At 38.6% G+C, this 20408-nt stretch overlaps 1 protein-coding gene across 1 annotated transcript in view; it reads left to right on the top strand.

Moving 5' to 3' along the window:
• Positions 1–20408, top strand: part of LOC100351515 (bile acid receptor) — a 72819-nt gene that overhangs the window by 43665 nt on the left and 8746 nt on the right. The window contains exons 2-4 of the mRNA XM_070077837.1: positions 13570–13721; positions 15849–16214; positions 18227–18367. Of these exons, the coding sequence (XP_069933938.1) occupies positions 13658–13721; positions 15849–16214; positions 18227–18367 (571 nt within the window). The 5' untranslated portion in view covers positions 13570–13657. The remainder of the gene's footprint in view (positions 1–13569; positions 13722–15848; positions 16215–18226; positions 18368–20408) is intronic.

Raw genomic sequence — 20408 nt, 5'->3', positions numbered from 1 at the left:
CTTCCACCAATCCCAACTCTGCTACCCACACGCCAAGCACGCTGCTCTCCTCCAATCAGGAGTAGGTCCTACAGTTTATTGGTTGAACTGGAGGCAGCTGTGTAGAAGCTGTTTCTCCCTTCTCAGCGCCATATTGTGGGAGAGCAGATGCATAGAATAAGTCTTAATTCCAGTAACTTAGTCTAGTCCGAGTTGCTCCCCACAATTTCTCAGAATAGCTAATAGATTTAATGCAAGTGGGCTTCAAAACATTTGTAGAAAATAGAATTAAAATAAAATGTGCATTTCCACAAACTATTTGAAGATCCTTTGTATAATTCCTATAAAAACCTTTTGAGTTTTTTATAGTGATATTTAAGCTAATTTTCAAAGTTATATCACAAAGCACAACAGAATAACTGAAATAATCTTGACAAAGTGGGGTAAAATTATAGCTTACCAGGGGCTACCATAATCAGAACAGTGCATGATATTACTGGCAAGAGAGATGCAGAGATCAGTGGAACAGAATGAAGAACTCAAAGATCCACACAAATATTTCCGACCAAATTTTGACAAAGGTGTAAAAGCAACTCAATGGAGGAAAGATTGCTTTTTTTTAATAAAGATTTTTTATTTATTTTATTTGAGAGAGTTACAGACAGTGAGAGGGAGAGAGAGAGAAAGGTCTTCCTTCTGTTGGTTCACTCCCCAAGTGGCTGCTACGGCCGGAGCTGCTCCGATCCGAAGCCAGGAGTCAGGTGCTTCCTCCTGGTCTCTCATGCGGGTGCAGGGGCCCAAGCACCTGGGCCATCCTCCACTGCCTTCCCGGGCCATAGCAGAGAGCTGGACTTGAAGAGAAGCAATTGGGACTAGAACCCGGCAAGGATTGCTTTTTTAACAAATGGTGCTGGAGCCATTGAACATCCATAAGCAAATAAATAAATTTCACCTCATGCTGTATAAACATTTTCAATAAAATCGAATGATTAGGGGTGTGCGTTTTGCATAGTAGTTACTTAAGACACTGCTTAGGATGCCCACATCTCATATTGAAGTGTCTTGTTTGCTGCCAGCTCTTCTACTTCCAATCCAGCTTCCTGCTGGGGCACATCCTAGGAGGCAGCAGGGGATAGCTCAAGAGCTTGAGCCCCTGAGTCTGGCCCAGTAATGGCTGTTTTGGAAATCTGGGGAGTGAACCAGCAGATGAGAGATATCTCACTGTCTTTTTCTCTGTTTCTCTCTCTTTCAAATAAAATGAAAATAAATACAGATTTAAAAAAAAGAAAAAGAATTAAAAATGAATGATTAAGTTATATTTAAAACTTAGAAAACACAGGAGAAAATCTTCAGGATCTAGGGCTAGGTCAAGAATTCTTAGATTTAACACTAACAGTGGAATCCATAGGAGAAAAAGTTGATAAATTAAACTTCATCAACATAAAATACTTGGTATGCAAAATACTCTGTGAAGAAGATGAGAGAAGACAAGCTACAAATAGGGAGAAAATTTTGCAAGTCACATATGAATGAAAGACACTGGTATCTAGAATATATAAAGACTCTTCAAAAGTGAACCTCATAAAGATAAACAATCTCACTACAAAATGGGAGAAAGATGTGAGCAGATGGTTCCCCCAAGAGGGTAGATGAATGACAAATCAGCACATGAGAGAATATTCAGCATGGTTAACTGTAACAGAAATACCAATTAAAACCGCAATGACATTATTACGTATCTATGGAAAGGGCTAAAATAAACAGTGGCAATATCAAATTCAGGTAAAGGTGCAGAAAAATGGAATCATTAATTTATTGCTGGTAGAAATGTAAAATGGTGTGGTGGCTCTGGAAAACTTTGACAGGTTCTTGTAAAATGAAATATCCAACTATTGCATTCTTGGGCATTTATCCTAGAGAAATGAAAGTCTATGCTAACACAAGAACCTGTACATGCATGTTCATATTTACTTGAAAAAACCATAAGCTAGAATGAACTCATGTTTCTTTGCACAGATGAATGGTTAGAGAAACTGTGGTACACACGTAACTGTGGGATACACCAACAATGAAAAGGAGCGGGTTGTTGATACATACAACTTGGGTGAATCTCCAGGGAATCAGGCTTGGTGAAAAAAAAGACAATTATAAAAAGTTACATGGTGTGGGAAACTTTTGTATAACATTGTGAAATGACAACATTTTAGAAATGGAGGACTGATTAGTAGTTGCCAGAGCCTGGGACTGGGGGAGAGGGGATGAGAAGGAAGGTGGATAAGGTCTAGAACAGAGAAACATGAGGGATTTGCCTAGTGACATAACTATTCAGTATTTTGGCTGTGTACATGAACCTATAGAAGAATATTGTGAAAAACTTCATATACACACACAAAGAAGTGCAAGAAAATCTGGGGAAATCTGAATAAGATAGGTGATTTGTATCACTCTTAATGTCATGAATGTGACACTATACTATCATTTTACCAAGTGTTACCATTGGGGGAAACTGGATAAAGTGTGAGAGCTCTCTGTATTATTTCTTACAACTGCAAGTGAATCTATAATGAACTCAATGAAACATTCAATTAGAAAACAAAGCAATAAAAGGGAATGACAAAAATGTACTTCAAATATGTGCTTTTTCTATTTAAAATCATTGAAGGGTTTCCCACTACACCCAGAATAAAATTCAGACTCCTCTGTGAAGGCTTATACAAGCTGGTGTGTATTTTTCCTTCAGTCTCACTTTGTTCTAATCCTTTCTTCTCTCAGCATTCACCACACTGGCTTTCTTTTGGTTCATACAAGCTAAACTTCTGTATGCTGCTTCCATTAAAACACTCACCTCCAGCTATTATTGTATCTGGTGTTTTCCCATCTTTTCGGCCTTGGTTCAAATGCTGTCTCCTCAAAGAGCAATCCCAATGACAATCACTCAAATAGTAATAGATATTTAAAAACAAATAAATAAAACAAGTGGGGAGGGGCGTGGAACTGTGGCATATCCAGTTAAAGCTGTTGCCTGCAGTGTCAGCATTCCATATGGGTGCCGGTTCGAGTCCTGGCTGCTCCATTTCTGATCCAGCTCCCTGCTGTGGCCTGGGAAAGCAGTAGAAGATGGCCCAAGTGCTTGGGCTCCTGTACCTGAATGGGAGACCTGGAAGAAGTTCCTGGCACCTGGCTTTGGATCGGCTCAGCTCTGGCTGTTGCAGCCATTTGGGGAGTGAACCAGTGAATGGAAGACCTCTCTCTCTCTCTCTCTCTCTCTCTAACTCTGCCTTTCAAATAACTAAATAAAATAAATCTTAAAAAATTAACACATGGATTATATTTGTAATTGTTTATTTGAGCAGCAGAGAGACATATAGAGGGAGGCAGAGAGATACAAAGAGGGTGAGCTCCCTCCCATTTGGTGCACTCTCCAAGTGCCTGCAACAAGGGCTGGCCTGAGGCCAAATACATAAATAAATCTTTAGAAAATATTGACATATATTACACATAACTTTAAATGCCTTGGAATGAGTACTGTGTTACCTTTATAGCAAATCTAACATGCTATTGCAAACCAAGTAAGAACACGTAAAACTCTGTACCTGCATCATTCTGAATGAAGCTTCCTTTGTAAAACTAAGCAAGAAGTAAGTTGCCAATGAATTGGAATACCTAAGATATAATCTGGATCCTGAGGATATATATTCTTTTTAAGTTTTTAATGTTTTCAGAATAGTTTTAAATTTATGAAACAAAAATTTGAAGTAGTAATATAAATAGTCCCATAGAACCTTCATCCCACCATTAACACCTCACAGTAGTTTGTCACAATTAATGATCACATCCAGTTTCCCTTTTGTAAAAACCCAAACTCCTATCCCTCCTACCCCTCTCAGCCTCTAGCAATCAACATTCTGTGTTCAGATTCAGATTTTTTAATTTCTGACTCATGAAGGAGAGCATGCAGTATTTATCTTTCTGTGTGGGGCCTATTTCCTTCAACATCACGTTCTCAGTTCCACCCATTTTGCTACGAATGGCAGGATTTCATTCGTTTTATGGCTGAATAGTATTCCATTGTGTTTATCTACCACATTTTATTTATTTATTCATTTAAGGATGCACATCTTGGTTGATTGCATAGTTTGGCCATTGTGAATAGTGTTGTGATAAACATGGTAGAGTGGGTGCCTCTTTGATACAATGATTTTATGTCTGACAATATTGAAGATACATATGGTTCTAGCTTATAACGGATATACTGTAAACTTTGGTTTCCAAGGAAGTTTGTTAGAGGCTTCATTCTCATTTTAGTTATATGATAATGATTTAAAATTAATTTGGAGTTGTTGGTATAGTGGTATTGAGGGTACAGCAAGATAATATGAATTAGTGGAAAGTTTAAATCATTGAGTACGTGAAGATACAGCAATTCGAATGTAGAAACTAATAATTCAGCTTCTAAGTAGATGCTAAAAATGGGAATTATTTAAATAATAAAAGCAATTTAAAAATTAGTCTTGATATTTACAACTAATAATTAAAGGACCAATGTTCTTTCATCAGTATTCTCTTAAGAAACATGTTCCTGATAAATAATCCTCTTTTTATTTTTTAAAATTTTTAAAATTATTTTTAAAAGATTATTTTTATTTATTTGAAAGTTACAGAGTTACAGAGAGAGGAAGAGACAGAAAGAAAGGTCTTCCATCCGATGGTTCACTCCCCTGATGGCTGCAATGGCTGGAACTGCGCTGACCTGAAGCCACGAGCCAGGAGCTTCCTCTGAGTCTCCCATGTGCGTGCAGGGGCCCAAGGACTTAGGCCACCTTCTACTGCTTTTCTAGGTTGTAGCAGAGAGCTGGATTGGAAGAGGAGCAGCTGGGTCTTGAACCGGCACCCATATGAAATGCCAGCACTGCAGGCGGCAGTTTCATCTGCTATGCCACAGCACTGGCCCCCCAAATGGCTTCTTAGTCATTGCGCTTCACCCCTACTCGATAATATGTACTTTTGAAGGTAAGCATTCCTTACAAAAAAAAAGCACTACCTGCACTGTATGTTTATTATTTTTTTTAACATAAGGTTGTTTCGGAGTATTTCCTTTAGTGAATAATTTGGAGGCTATTTTTGAGATATTTTAGAATCAATACAGTGAATTTTAATGCAATGATATTATTCTTTGGTTCACTGATTACAATTCATAGATAAAGAACCTATTATTAAAAAAGTGAGCACAAACTCCACATAGTCTGACTTTGTAGATTTTTTTCTCAGATTCTGCCAGGTAGTAGATGAGGACCCTTGAAGAATTCAGCATGAATATGGTAGTTTTGGGGCTGTTGTTGTGGTGCAGGGGTTAAGGACCCATTTGAGTCCTGGCTGCTCCATTTCTGATCTAGCTCCCTGCTAACGCATCTGGGAAAGCAGCAAAGTTGACCCAAGTGATTGGGCCACTGCAATCCACATAGAAGACCTGGCTCCTGGCTCCTGACATAGCCAGGCCACTGCAGCCACTTAGAGAGTGAATCAGTGGGTGGAAGGTCTCTTTCTTTCTCTGTCTCTCCCTCTCTGTCTTGCAACTCTGCATTTCAAGTAAGTAAGTAAATAAATAAATAAATATTTAAAAAAATGTGGGAGACACGGATGGAATATGGTATTTGCAAAATGAAAAACTGGATTGAAATCAAAGCCTAGAATCATGAGGTCAGAGGAGATGTGACAAGGAAAATCAGAATTTAGGGGTGGACCATTTGCCTCCTTCTGAATGCCTTAAAGGGTTGGGACTAGTCTAATATACAACAGACTTTGTGTGACACTTAAAAAAGTGAAATCACACCCACCCACCCACACACACACACATATTTATGTCCTGTTCAGATTCTTGGCTTTTCATTGAGTTTCATCTCTGTTGCTAATTGATTAGCCATGAAAATTTGAGCAAGTAGTTTCTTTTTGTGTTTTCTTGGCTGAAAAGAAAGAGGGAAGTTGTATTCAATGACTTGTACAGATCTAAAATTACATCATTTATGAACTATTATTCACACTTCTAATGTGCTTAGCAACTTTGATTTTTCTGTAAGTAATGCAAAGGTAAACTTAAAGTTGAATTGTCAGGCCGGCGCCGCGGCTCACTAGGCTAATCCTCCACCATGCGGCGCCGGCACACCGGGTTCTAGTCCCGGTCGGGGCGCTGGTTCTGTCCCGGTTGCCCCTCTTCCAGGCCAGCTCTCTGCTGTGGGCCAGGAGTGCAGTGGAGGATGGCCCAAGTGCTTGGGCCCTGCACCCCATGGGAGACCAGGAGAAGCACCTGGCTCCTGCCATCGGATCAAAAAACAACAAAAAAAAAAGTTGAATTGTCAAAGAATCTGTATAAATGGAATTTCAGTTAATGAGTTTTTCTCCCTTTCCTGTATATATTACTCATTAGTTTGTAGAGACCCAATGTTTTGTAATCAAAGTGGAAGAATGTCAAATTCAATAAAGAAAACAAAATATTTATTAACTAAACAACAAGGAACTCTGGAGAGAGGGTGACCTGAAGCTTCTGAAGGCCTCAATCCCTGATGATATGGTTATTATTTGATTGATGTCAGCCTGGAATTGCCCTTGTTTTGACCCAAGAGAGGGTTATGTGGGAAGTTTGTCTCTGCGATAGAGCTGAAGCATTGCTCTGCAGAGTGTCTGGAGCCTAAGTGTATGCAGAGCGACCCCCCATCCCTTGATAAAGAGAGAAAAGGCTCAGTTTGCTCCAGCTGGAAGGTTGAAGTGATTGCTAAATCTATCTATACTCATTCTGTGAGGAAAAGGACCATCTCTAGGAATATCATATAATTGTGAGTATTTTATCTTCTTTAAAACAAAGAAATTTTATACTGTCTATAATAAAAAATGAATGTTAATTTTGTTGAAACCTTAAACTAATATTAAACTGTGAGATGTTAATAAAAAGGGTGTTTTTGAGATCTTTTATTTCCACTATCATAAACTAATTTTTGCAAAATGAATAAGCTAGTTATTGTTAAGCTATTAAAATGAGAGTCAAGCTATAAAACTTTTTTACCCTTGAAAATAAGAACTTTCATTAACTGTTTTATATTGTAATTTAATTCCGTTCTGGAGAATGTTAAAGCAATTCTGGGTTATGGTTGCACCTCAATTTAAGTTGCTTCATATTGATTATTTACTAATATATTTGCTAAATGAAACTTTAAATCAAGAACTTAGGATAAAATATATATATTTTTTCAGACAAAACAGATTACATGTAAATTTAAATGAAATATATTCTGATAAATGTGCATTCATGATAACTCTTATGAAAATACTATGGAATTAGATGTGGAATATATTTCTATATTTATGACATATAAAATATTATTTTCATAATCATGAATTTTCTAAATATTAATCTAGTTTCCATTAGCTTAAGATATGAAAACTATTCCACAAAATACATTAGTCAATTTTTGCATTTAAGATTATATATGAAATTGTGGGATTCAATTTATATAAAGTCTATAATAGGCAAATCCACAGAGATAGAAAGTGCGTTAGTGATTTCCAGGGAACCAGAGGAAGGGTAGGGAATGACTGCTAATTGCTTTGGGATTTCTTTTTGGGGTGATGAAAATGCTCTGGAATGAGATGGTGCTGACAGTTGCAAATAGTGTGACTGCTCTTGATTATATACTTTAAGAGTCGATTTTATGATCTATAAATTATGTTACTAAAGCTACTGTAAAAAAAGCCATCTGTGAAGATTTCATATTCTCCCTCTAGCCTAAAGTTAAAAGGTAGAGTCTCATAGAGGAATCAAGAAGCCCTGATTTGTGTTGTTATTCAGATACATTCTTTACATTTTCTGTGGTACCAGTGAGCTCTGACTAGAGAACTCTGACTCAAAGGAGCCCCACCATGAAAAGCCTTTTTATGATTGTCTTACAGCACCGCCATTCATTCTTCCCATGGAGGCTGTTGTGGAAAAGAAAATGTGTTTCTCGAAAGTTATCTACTTTTCAGTTCTATCAATTTCATGTGCTGGATTACTTGCAATTCAAGTGACATACATTGCAAGAATAAAAATGTAAAAAGTATAAATTCCACCACATTCAGGTTTCGTTCTCAGGATTTCAATGTGTTTTCCCTATTAAAGTTCTAGGTATATGAAAGTGTACTAAGAACAATATATGATTAAAGCAGAGGAAATGCAAATTCATTTGTAGAACTGAGTAACATGTAGCAAGAATGCCATCACAACTTGTGAAAAATACAGTTTTTATGAAAGTTATATTTGTTAAAGAAAAAATATAGACTTTTTCCATGCCAAGTTGATCCTCTTGATAAAGGCTCCTCTTTTAACAAAGTTATTTTGTTTTAAATAAATATTTACTAGGAGGATAACAAAGCAGAATCATTCCAGAACCACTGAAACTTTTCTCTTTAGCAGTCTAGGAAGTTTTTGATTACATATTTCTCTCTGCTATGAATAATCTACTTAAATGTTTTAAAAACTGATTTTCTGAGCACTTTAAGTTTGAAGGGTTTGTTTTCACCACGCACACATATTTTTATTAAACATCTGAAAGTCTCAAGAAAAATTTAGTGAAAATTTTAATTTAGAAAGTAGTACAAGTATTTCCATGAGTGTCAAAAAAATAAAGTTCATATTTTAAAACACATAACTTCATCAGAGGCTTATTAAATCCTATATACATATTCCCTGGAGTGTAACTAGTCCATCAAGCTGATAAAAATAGGTTTGTCATGGGGTGAGCATTTGACCTAGGGGTTAAAATGCCCGTTGGGACACCTGCATCCCATATCAGAACTGAGTTCAATTCCCTGCTCCAGCTTCCTGCTAATCAGATCCTGGGAGGCGATAGGTGATGACTCAAGTGGTTGGGTCCCCGCTACCCACGCGGGAGACCTAGGCTGAGTCTTTGGGGAGTGAGCCAGCAGATGGGAACCATTTCTATCTATTGGTCTGTTCTCTCTTTCTGGCTCTCAAATTGAAAAAATAGGAACAAATGGGTCTGCTCTAAAAAATATTTTGAGACATTTATTTGCTAGCAACAGAAGGACTGGATTTTGAAATAATGCTATTCATGATATGAACCCTGACAGAGGCATAATTATGAAGTATCTACGTATGTGTTTTTTTAAATTTATTTTTATTTATTTATTTGACAGGCCAGAGTTAGACAGTGAGAGAGAGAGAGAGAGAGAGAGAGAGAAAGGTCTTCCTTTTTCTGTTGGTTCACCCCACAAGTGGCTGCTATGGCTGCACGCTGCGCTGATCCGAAGCCAGGAGCCAGGTGCTTCCTCTTGGTCTCCCATGCGGGTGCAGGGCCCAAGGAGCTGGGTCATCCTCCACTGCACTCCCTGGCCACAGCAGAGAGCTGGCCTGGAAGAGGGGCAACCGGGACAGAATCCGGCGCCCCTACCGGGACTAGAACCTGGTGTGCCGGCGCCGCAAGGCGGAGGATTAGCCTATTGAGCTGCGGCGCCGGCCACGTATGTGTTTTTTAAGATATTGCCAGTTTTGTTTAATATACCGCCTCTGCTTTGTTTTATATTATTTCTCTTCTTCTTCTTCTTCTTTTTTTTTTTTTTTTTTTTTTTTTGGACTGGCAGAGTTAGACAGTGAGAGAGAGAGAGAGAGACAGAGAGAAAGGTCTTCTTTTTCCCTTGGTTCGCCCCCAAAATGGCCAGTACGGCGGGCTTGCTGCGCCGATCTGAAGCCAGGAGCCAGGTGCTTCCTCCTGGTCTCCCATGCGGGTGCAGGGCCCAAGCACTTGGGCCATCCTCCACTGCACTCCCAGGCCACAGCAGAGAGCTGGACTGGAAGAGGAGCAACTGGGACAGAATCCGGCGCCCCCTAGCGGGACTAGAATCCGGGGTGCCGGCGCCGCAGGCAGAGGATTAGCCAAGTGAGCCGCGGCGCTGGCCATGTTTTATATTATTTCTCAAATTAACCCATAGTAGGCAAATTGAGCAAAACTAAAGAGTACTAAATACTTTTTCATTTTCATTCTTCTTCAGATGTTTAACATCACATGGAACTTGATAGTAAATGCAGAAATTTTAAAAGTAAGGTCAATAAAAAAACCTCAAGTTCTCACATTGGCTTGTAATATTCTGAGATCTTATTGAGATTCAAAAGAATAGCTTGGAAGGATCTAAACAGATGTATTACTTTAAAAAATCACACAAATTAAACCAACATCACATGGAATTCTTTTCTTATGAGAGCCAATTGATTTGTTGTAGTGTAGTGCAAATAGGAATATGTACTAACTGGTCTTATTGATAGTAGTTCTTTCTTTCTTTCTTTTTTTAATTTATTTTGTTTATTTGAAAGACACAGTTACAGAGTGAGGTAGAGATAGAGAGAGAGGTCTTCCATTCACTGGTTCACTCCCCTGATGGCTGCAATGGCTGTACCTGTGCCGACCTGAAGACAGGAGTCAGGAGCTTCTTCTGCGTCTCCCACATGGTGTGCAGGGACTCAAGGATTTGGGCCATCTTCTACTGATTCCTAAGCCATAGCAGAGAGCTGGATTGGAAGAGGAGCAGCAGGGACTAGAACCAGTGCCCATATGGGATGCTGGCGCTTCAGGCCAGGGCTTTAACCCACTGTGCCACAGCATCTGCCCCAGTAGTCCTTACTTTTTCTTTCTTTCTTTTCTTTTCTTTTTTTTTTTTTTTTTTGACAGGTGGAGTTAGTGAGAGAGAGAGAAATAGAGAGAAAGGTCTTCCTTCCATTGGTTCACCCCCAAAATGGTCACTACGGCCGGCACCTGCGCCAATCCGAAGCCAGGCGTCAGATGCCTCCTCCTGGTCTCCCATGCGGGTGCAGGGCCCAAGCACTTGGGCCATCCTCCACTGCCTTCCCGGGCCACAGCAGAGAGCTGGACTGGAAGAGGAGCAACTGGGTCAGAATCAGTGCCCCGACCGGGACTAGAACCCGGGAGTGCCGGCGCCGTAGGCAGAGGATTAGCCTAGTGAGCCGCGACGCCGTCCTAGTCCTTGCTTTTCAAGGGAGGCCATGTTGAAAGTGCACCTGGTTGGGAGCACTTCATTTGCTTCATCTGTTCCACCCAACACACACATTCATATGATTGTTGCTATGCTATCAGAGGAATGGGAGAGTCAAGTTTAAAAAGTTTGGATCCTATTAGATGATGAAACAAATTCCAGAGTTTTAGCCACAAATTTATCACATGAATAATAATAAATCATAGTGTAAAGTTTTTCAATGTAATCTAAAAAGCTATCTTGAAAGTTTGTCGGGCATATATTTTTTGGCATGATTTAAAAGCCATTTTTTCTTTCTTGGAACTTTAAATTTTTACTTTATTTTAAAATTTTAAAAAATTTTATTTAGGGGCTGGCACAGAGGCATAGTGGGCTAAGCCTCCACCTGCAGTGCCGGCATCCCATATGGAAATTGGTTCATGTCCCAGCAGCTCCTCTTCTGAGCCAGCTCTCTACTACGGCCTGGGAAAAACAGTGGAAGATGGCCCAAGTGTGGGGGCTCCTGCACCTGCGTGGGAGACCTGGAAGAAGCTCCTGGCTCCTGGCTCCTGGCTTTGGATCAGTCCAGTTCTGGCCATTGGGGCCACTTAGAGAGTGAACCAGTGGATGGAAGACCTTTCTCTCTGTCTCTCCCTCTCTCTGTCTGTAACTCCACCTCTCAAATAAATAAATAAAATCTTAAAATAAATAAGTAAAAATTTGAGAGGCAAAGAGAAGGCAAATTTCCCATATACTGTTTCCCCACCTAGATGCCTGCAATAGCTGTAGCTGAGCTAGAGCCAAAGCTGGGAACACAATCCAGGCCTCCTATGTGGGTGGAGAAATCCAGTTACTTGGTCCCTCACCACTGCCTCCCAGGGTTCAAATTAGCAGGAAGATGGAGTCAAGAGCCAGAGCCAGGTATTGAATGTAGGAACTCCAGATGTGAGAAGACGTCTTAACCACCAGGCTAAATGCTGCCCTTGGAATTTTTAGAGGTGAAAAATAGTCTTTTAGAGGTGTGTGTGTGTATGTGTGTTTTCTTTTTTTAAAAGAATTATCTATTTATCTGAGAGGCAGAGAGAGAGAGAGAGAGGTCTTCCATTTGCTGGTTCACTCCCCTAAATGGCTGCTACTGTTGGAGCTGTGCTGATCTGAAGCCAGGAGCCAGGAGTTTCTCCCCGGTCTCCCACGACGGAGCAGGGGCTCAAGCGCTTGGGCCATCTTCCACTGCTTTCCCAGGCTATTAGCAAGGGAGCCAGATTGGAAGAGGAGCAGCTAGGACTCGAACCAGAACCCATATGGGATGCTGGTGCTGCAGGCGGCTGTTTAACCTTCTAAGGCCACAGCGCTGGCACAGTCTTTGTGTTCTAATGGAGAGGACAAGCTATAAAATAGAATGGTCTCTAGAGTTATCTATATTTTCTTCCTAATTCCTATGTAATTCTATTCAAAGGCACATTCTTTTCAAAGCTCTTCCTAGGATAACAAATACCAGTGGTTTTCTTATAAGTTATAGTCTTAGATTTTGATAGTTTTTCCTCATAGCAGCGTATTCTTTTAAGGATTTACTATTAAAAGACTTTTTTTAAATAACTAGTAAACTGTTGGTATTAGTCAAGCAAAACCAAAATTAATGTCTTAATGTTTAGAATATCACAGTGCTGTGAAAAACAAACATTTACAAAGAAATCAAAAGATAGAAATGCTATGAAAGCTATTATTTTTCTACTGTTTAATTGCCTCTGTCTCTATGAAAAAGCCTAATTTTTCTTCCCAGTTCATCTTAATTTAGAACACTGAGATTCTGAAGCCATTAGAGTAACAATTACAGGAATTAATTGTTAAGCCAATAACTGCTGGGTTTTATATATACTGAACTCTCTCAACAACTTTACTAGGATAGTTTTGTTGTTGTTGTTAAAGTCTGTGGTTTTGTGGATTTTTAAAAAAAAGATTTTATTCATTTATTTGAGAAGCAGAGCTACAGAGAGAGGGAGAGACAAAGAGAAAGGTCTTCCATCTACAGGTTCATTCCCCAAATGGCCATGATGGCCTGAGCTGACAGATCTGAAGCGGGGAGCCAGGAGCCTCTTCTGGATCTCTCACGAGGGTGCAGGGCCCAAGCACTTGGGTCATCTTCTACTGCTTTCCCAGGCCACAGGCAGAGAGCTGGACTGGAAGAGGAGCAGCCGGGACAGGAACCCACCTATATGGGATACTGGCGCTACAGGCAAAGGGTTTCTACCAAGATTTATTTAGATATTTGTAAAGAATTGAGTATTTAAAAATAGCAGATTAAATAATTTTGTATTTAGAGATATGAAAAATCAGCATTTTCTCAATTAAAGTTAAAAATAAATGCCACAAGCCGTTGCGGCCAACTGGGGAGTGAACCAGCGGATGGAGGACCTCTCTCTCTGTGCCTCTTTTTATCTCTCTGTGTAACTCTGACTGTCAAATAAAATAAATCTTTAAAAAAATGCCACATATATAAATTCTGCTAAATCCTTTAGTTTTTAGAAACAACATTGTACTTTCATAGAATCATACTGATTTAAGAATCATACTTTCAAACAGTCCACACAAACTTTGTTTCCATCAAGTTTTATTTTGAAAAATCGAGCGTTGATTGAAGTAAATGAAGCAGTGAGAACTGAACTGGAGAATGGCGAATACTTATGTCACTTCATCTGATGGGCGCTGCCTTGTGGACCCAGTGCAGTACTATGGTATGTAACAAAAACCTCCTGTAAAATAATCAATGAGACTTTGTTTTTGTGGGAATCATGGTTAATTACAAAGATTTTTTAAAAATATACTAGTAAACAAACAAAACACTGTAAATTATTCCATACAAAAGAAAATAATAATAAAGAAGAAAAACACAATACTCTGAAATTGTTTTCAATTTTGAAAAAAGAATTAGCATGCAAATTTGAAGTTATTTTTAGGGCTTAGCTGAAGCTAGTTTCTACACAGTTTGGTACATGTAATTTGCAGTAGCTATTAAAGATACTTGAATTTTTATCTTCATGTAAGAGTCTTACAAAAGAGAAAAAGATAGAAAAGAGAATGTAGGAGACAATAGAAATTTTCTATTAAAAGATTAAGGCTATACTCTAAATTTAATCTTACATACAGTTTTCTTATACTTTGAATTCTTGATTTCCATGCCATTGGAACATGAGTCATATTCTTCTAGGGGGAAAGAGGCAACTTTTTTTTTTTGACAATCATCCAAGAAGGCCCCATTTCTTTTTTGAAAACAGCTGCATTGTTTCATTGGTAACTTTTTATTATCAGGCTGTCATTTGGTATTCACTCAACATTTAGCATTGCTGCTAATAAAATGCTAATAAAAATAATAAAATTGATGCTAATAAAATAAGATTGCAAATGATTTATGTGAATTAATAAAAATTATGTTGTTTATAAATCTGGGTGGCAGAATTTCTAGGATAAGAATAATAAAATCACCTAGAAATTCAACAGGAAAATACAGATAATACTTGTTACAGCAATAGAACAACTAAATATTTCTGGGTCCTTTGGAGCAATTCAGTAATTCTGAGAGCCAGAAGTGAGTGGTGTCTGGGAGCTTCTGATAATAGTATGATGCACATCAGGCATAAGTTTGTAGTTATAAGTGCCTTTGAGTATCACATTTAATTTTATTTTTTAAAAAGATTTATTTTATTTACTTGAAAGGCAGAATTACAGAGAGAGAGAGAAAGAGAGGGAGAGGGAGGTATAGAGAGATCTTCCATCCACCTGTTCACTCCCCAAATGGCCACAATGGCTGAGGCTGAGCCAGGCTGAATCCAGGAGCCATGAATTCTTCTGGGTCTCCCACACAGGTACAGGGGCCCAAGGACTTGGGCCATCTCCTGCTACTTTCCTAGGCACATTAGCTGGTTTGGAAGTGGAGCATCAGGACTTGAACTTGTGGCCACATGGGATGCCCTTGTAAGCGGTGGCTTAACCTGGTATGCCACAATCATGGCCCATTCATTTCATTCTTTTTGTTTGTTTGTTTTAAAGATTTATATATTTATTTGAAAGGCAGCGATAGATAGAGAGAGAGAGATCTTCCATCCGCTGATTCACTCCCCAAATAGCTGCAAGAGTCAGGGCTGGGCCAGCACCAAGCCAGGAGCCAGGAGCTTCTTCTGGGTCTTCCACATGGGGGCAGGGGCCCAAGTACTTGGACCATCTTCTGTTGCTTTCCCAGGTGCATTAGCGGGAAGCTGAATCAGAAGTGGAACAGCTGGGTCTTGAACCCTGTGAAATAAGTAAATTTATCCCTGATAAACAACAAACAAGAAAGGATCTAGTAATTTTAAAAAAGGCAAAGGAGGGTGTTAAAATATGTTAAGTAAGGTGTTCAAGCAAAAATACTTTTTTTTGTTTGAAGTAACAAGATAATTGATAAAAGTATATTTTAGCTGGATTTTTTGAGGGGTGATTGGATAATTTACAAGCTCTGTTTCCAGCTTGAATGCACTAAAGCTAGTTATATTTGTAACAAGGAAAAGGTAGAAGATGGGGAAAATATTTTCCCGTTCCAAACTTTGATAAATAATACTTCTACTTAAAGAGTGGGGCTGGATGGCATGTAAGCTACCAGTAGTTATCGCTCTTTCTGTCACCTGCTTAGAGACCTCTGCAGATCTCTGGAATGGTAGCATTTATTATAAATTGCAATTCAGTTTTTGGTCTGCCTGTCATGGTGGACAGCAAACTCTTGGCATGTAGTGGACATGTTGAACTCACTGTTGGGTGTAATGCTTTGAAATTTGAAAGCAATTATAAAATTTTGACTTTTTACATTTGTTTTTTTATTTAAAAAAACCTAGATATTTTGCCAGAACAAATCAATTATCAACTTCACAACACTGATTTTCAAGAATCACCGTATTGCCAGTATTCCACTGCTCAGTTTCCTGCAGCTTTACAGTCCCAATCTTTTCAAAGTCATTTCAACACTTATAGCTTGGATCCACAGTGCAGTGGTGATGGACAATGTGGACTTGGTTTCTGTGAATTAAGCAAACCCACTTATATGACTGCTCTTGATGCTGAAGATGAATACCCTGGAATAAAAAGGTCCAGATCAACGTACTCTTCCTTGCGAATTAAGGGGCAGGAAGAACTTTGTGTAGTTTGTGGTGATAAAGCATCTGGATATCATTATAATGCACTTACTTGTGAAGGTTGCAAAGGTAAGGATAAAGTTAAAATAAAATGAAATCTTAGTGTTCACAGAAATTATAACATTTTAGGCACATGAGAATATTCTTCCTTTTTAAAAATCTGATAAATTAAACCTGGCAGAGTCATGATGTTTAAAGGGATTAATCTGTGGTATCAAATGCATGAAAATGTAATATAAAATTTAGATTTCATTTTCTTTTCATTTTTTATGAGATCTTTTACATCTAAACACAAAATTCTATACTATATACCAGAAGGTTTCCATATTTGTAGATGAATGTGATGAAATAGAAAATCATGTTTCAAAAAGAGCTGAATGTTAACTATTACATCTTTTCATGTGGTTGGTATAACTCGTGCATTTGAAGGGAATTTGAATTACATAACTTCTAAAATTCTATTTTCAAATGCTTTTTTAAAAGCAAATTGGAAGTTTGAACATGAAGACATCATTGAAAATATCATTTTCAAAGAATGAAGCAGTCTTTGTTGAAGTTTTGAGGTCTTGAAAGACTCTTAGATCTTTTTAAATTTACAAACAGAGAGTTGAGCAGGACCTGGACATGATTAAGGCCAATACAGTATTAGGTAAACATGTCTGTTCAGGGTGAAGTTGTGCCGTTAGAATCTTACAACTCACCCCTTGCAAAGAAGAACCAAATGATGATCTCACAAAAAATGGTGAAATGAAAAACACAGGAAGCGAGGTAGTAGCCTTATTAATAGACTAGATCAAAGAACATTTGCTTACTCTTGAAATGCAAGGCCTTGCTATTAAAACTAGATTGAAGAATGAGAGTTAATTCTTGAAACTTAGATTGAGATTTTTTAAAAAAAGATTTATTTATTTATTTGAAAGTCAGAGTTACATAGAGAAGGAAGGAGAGGCAGAGAGAGAGAGAGAAAGGGAGAGAAATATATAGAAAGAGAGAGAGAGAGAGAGAGGTCTTTCATCTGCTGGTTCACTCCCCAATTGGCTGCAATGACTGGAGCTGCACCAATCTGAAGCCAGGAGCCAGGAGCTTCCTCTGGATTTTGCCACATGGGTGCAGGGGTCCAAGGTCTTGGGCCATCTTCTACTGCTTTCCCAGGCCATAGCAGAGAGCTAGATTGGAAGTGGAGCAGTTGGGACTTGAACCGGGACTTGAACCGGCACCCGTAGGGGATGCCGGCACTGCAGGTGGTGGCCTTATCTGGTATGTCACAGTGCTGGCCACCAGACTGGGATTTTTACTCTCTGTGTTGAATATGAATCATAAAACCCCTCATTCCCAAGGGTCAGTAGAAAAAGAGGATATAGAAGACTTTAAGAAAGCATTGACTAAGCTACCAACTTCACTGCTTAGAAGGAAGAAGAGTAGGATAGGAGGGCTTATTGCAGAGAACAGGAAATGAGGGAGGAAACGGGAAGAGAAATGGCTATGCCTGGGTTTAGAAGTAACAGAAAAAGTATAGATCTTCATTTCCCCTACTAAGCATGGCGCCTTCATTGTCTCAGACCAAATAAGCTAGCAACACTTTCTCATCTAGGGTAGTGCTAAAAGGGGGAACAGACAGACCAAGTTTGGAAGAATATTTCTTCCTTGGTGGGTTGAGGTGAAAATATGAGGAGAGAAGAGATGTCTTTCTTATGCTGTTACTTTACATGACCACATATTCTTTGAAAGAAGCTTCATGGAATCTTGATATTTTGTAAAATATAGTCTTGGAAACGTTTTTAGATGATATATTATAGTCAAAGTAAAATTGAGTTGTCTTTAAGGGATAGTCATTTGCTTTAATTTCCAGATGTGATTGTTGAAAGGAGCAAACTTTGAATAGAAAATATGAACCATGAAAGGGTTAAGACAATTATCCAGACAAATGTATATTAAAAAAAACCTGCCTATTGAGGGAAAATCATTTTACTGAAATAATTTTGTTAACTTGACTACTTAACTCTATTGTGTAGGTGTATACTACTGAAAATGATAGGTTACTAAAAATGCTCATAGTAAAATTATTAAAAATTTGTTATTAGGTTTCTTCCGACGTAGTATCACCAAAAATGCAGTATATAGTTGCAAGAATGGTGGTAACTGTGAGATGGACATGTACATGCGTAGAAAATGTCAAGAGTGCAGACTGAGAAAGTGTAAGGCAGTAGGAATGTTGGCAGAATGTAAGTGTCATTATCTTTTTGCTTTGTTTTGTTTAAAGAAGGATTAATTTTTCTTTTCTGAGAAATTAACATGTTTTTCAAGTTGTCATTTTAAACATTTATGCATTTGTTTGGATGTAAGCTATTTCTCCAGCAACTATTCAATGACAATGACCAAGTTACCAGTGTAGGTGATTATTTCCATAAACCCTGATCTATTCTATATTGCTCTAGCTTTGGAAATTATGATACTTTCTTCTTACTTAGGTTAGTAATCTAAAGTTACATAAAACATCCAGGAAGAGCAGAATTTTAAACGAGTAGTTCCCCAAAGCCATCATGATACCTAGGAATGTAGAATGTACTGACAACTAACACATAAGCATTAAAATTCAACTTCACAGACAGTAATGGACATAAAAGTACCTAGTCTTTTTGAGTGTTTTCTATGTTCACTGTATTTTTGCTTAAATGAAGTGATGCCATTTGATTCTTATAAATTTTTAAAAAGATTTATTTATTTGAAAGGCAGAGTTACAGAAAGAGAGGGAGAGACAGAGAGAGACATCTCCCATCTCCTGGTTCACTCCCCAAATGGCTGCAACAGTTGGGGCTGACCCAGGCCAAAGCCAGAAGCCTGGAACTCCGTCCGGGTCTCCCCAGTGGAAGCAGGGATCCAAGCACTTGAGCCATTTTCCACTGCTTTTCCAGGAGCTGGGTCAGAAGTGGAATAGCCAGGACTCAAACAGGCGTCCATATGGGATATTGGTATCACAGGCAGCAGCTTAACCCACTGTACCACACCAGTCCCAATCCTCATAAATATTTTGGTATCATTTCTCCTCTACAGAGTATTTTTTTTAAAAGGTTTATATATTTATTTATTTACTTGAAAGGCAGAGTGTCAGAAAGAGAGACAGAAAAGGAGAAGAGGTCTTTCATCTTCTGGCTCACTCCCCAAATGACTGCAACCACCAGGGCGGGGCCAGGCTAAAACCAGAAACTTCATCCAGGTCTCCCATGTGGATGGCAGGGACTCAATTACTTTAGGTACCTCTGCTGCTTTCCCAGGCACATTAGCAGAGAGCTGGAGAGGAAGTGGAGCAGCCAGGACTTGATTGATTCTCCAATATGGGATGCTGGTGTTACAAGCAGCAGTTTAACCTACTGCATCACATCAGTGGCCCCTCTGTCAAGTACTATTAAGTATTTTCTTTTCAGGTCTAATGTAGTCTTGGCAAAGTCTATTATCTTACACTCATACTAATACTAAATTAATTTCTGAGTCATTTCCATCATTCTCTTTTTCTAGTTCAATCTGTTTTAAACTGCTATAATAATCTTCAATTTTTATTTTTACATTATTATTCAGTACACACTAATGCAGTTTTATGTTTATGTTATGCAGCTTAATACAAATAAGTAAATCTTTAAAAACGTATTTATATGTGTTATAAGTGGGCTGGCGCTGTGCTGTATCAGGTAAAGCTGCCGCCTGCTGTGCCAGCATCCCATATGGGCACTGGTTCAAGACCTGGCTGCTCCACTTCTGATCCAGGTCTCTGCTATCACCTGGGAAGGCAGTAGAGGATGGCCCAAATCTTTGGGCCCCTACACCCACATGGGAGACCTGAAAGAAGCTCCTGGCTCCTGGCTTTGGATGGACCCAGCTCCGGCTGGTGTGGCCATCTGGGGAGTGAACCAGTGGATGGGAGACCTCTCTCTCTGCCTCTGCCTTTCTGTAACTCTGCCTTTCAAATATAAAAATAAATCCTAAAAAAATTGGATCAAAAACATTGCAGGGCTACTTTTGCAGTTTAAATATATTAGTACATCCCAACAAGAAGTGTTGGAAAAGTCAGAGACTCATGTTATGTGCATCTGTTATATACATATTAACATCTATCCTCTATAAACTTTTTCTTTGTTACATTTCAGTCTATTATTGTTTGTGAAGACCTTTTAAAATTATTTTTCTGTCATACAGTCTTTGGGTTATTTCTCCCAAACATTGACAATTGATCCAAATAGTGGTTTAATATATTGTCTAGAACTAGTTTAT

The sequence above is a fragment of the Oryctolagus cuniculus genome, chromosome 7 (assembly GCF_964237555.1).
Source record: "Oryctolagus cuniculus chromosome 7, mOryCun1.1, whole genome shotgun sequence".
NCBI classification, from domain to species: Eukaryota; Metazoa; Chordata; class Mammalia; order Lagomorpha; family Leporidae; genus Oryctolagus; species Oryctolagus cuniculus.
The sequence above is the reverse complement of the archived record's forward strand: the minus strand, read 5'-3'. Positions and strand labels throughout refer to the sequence as shown.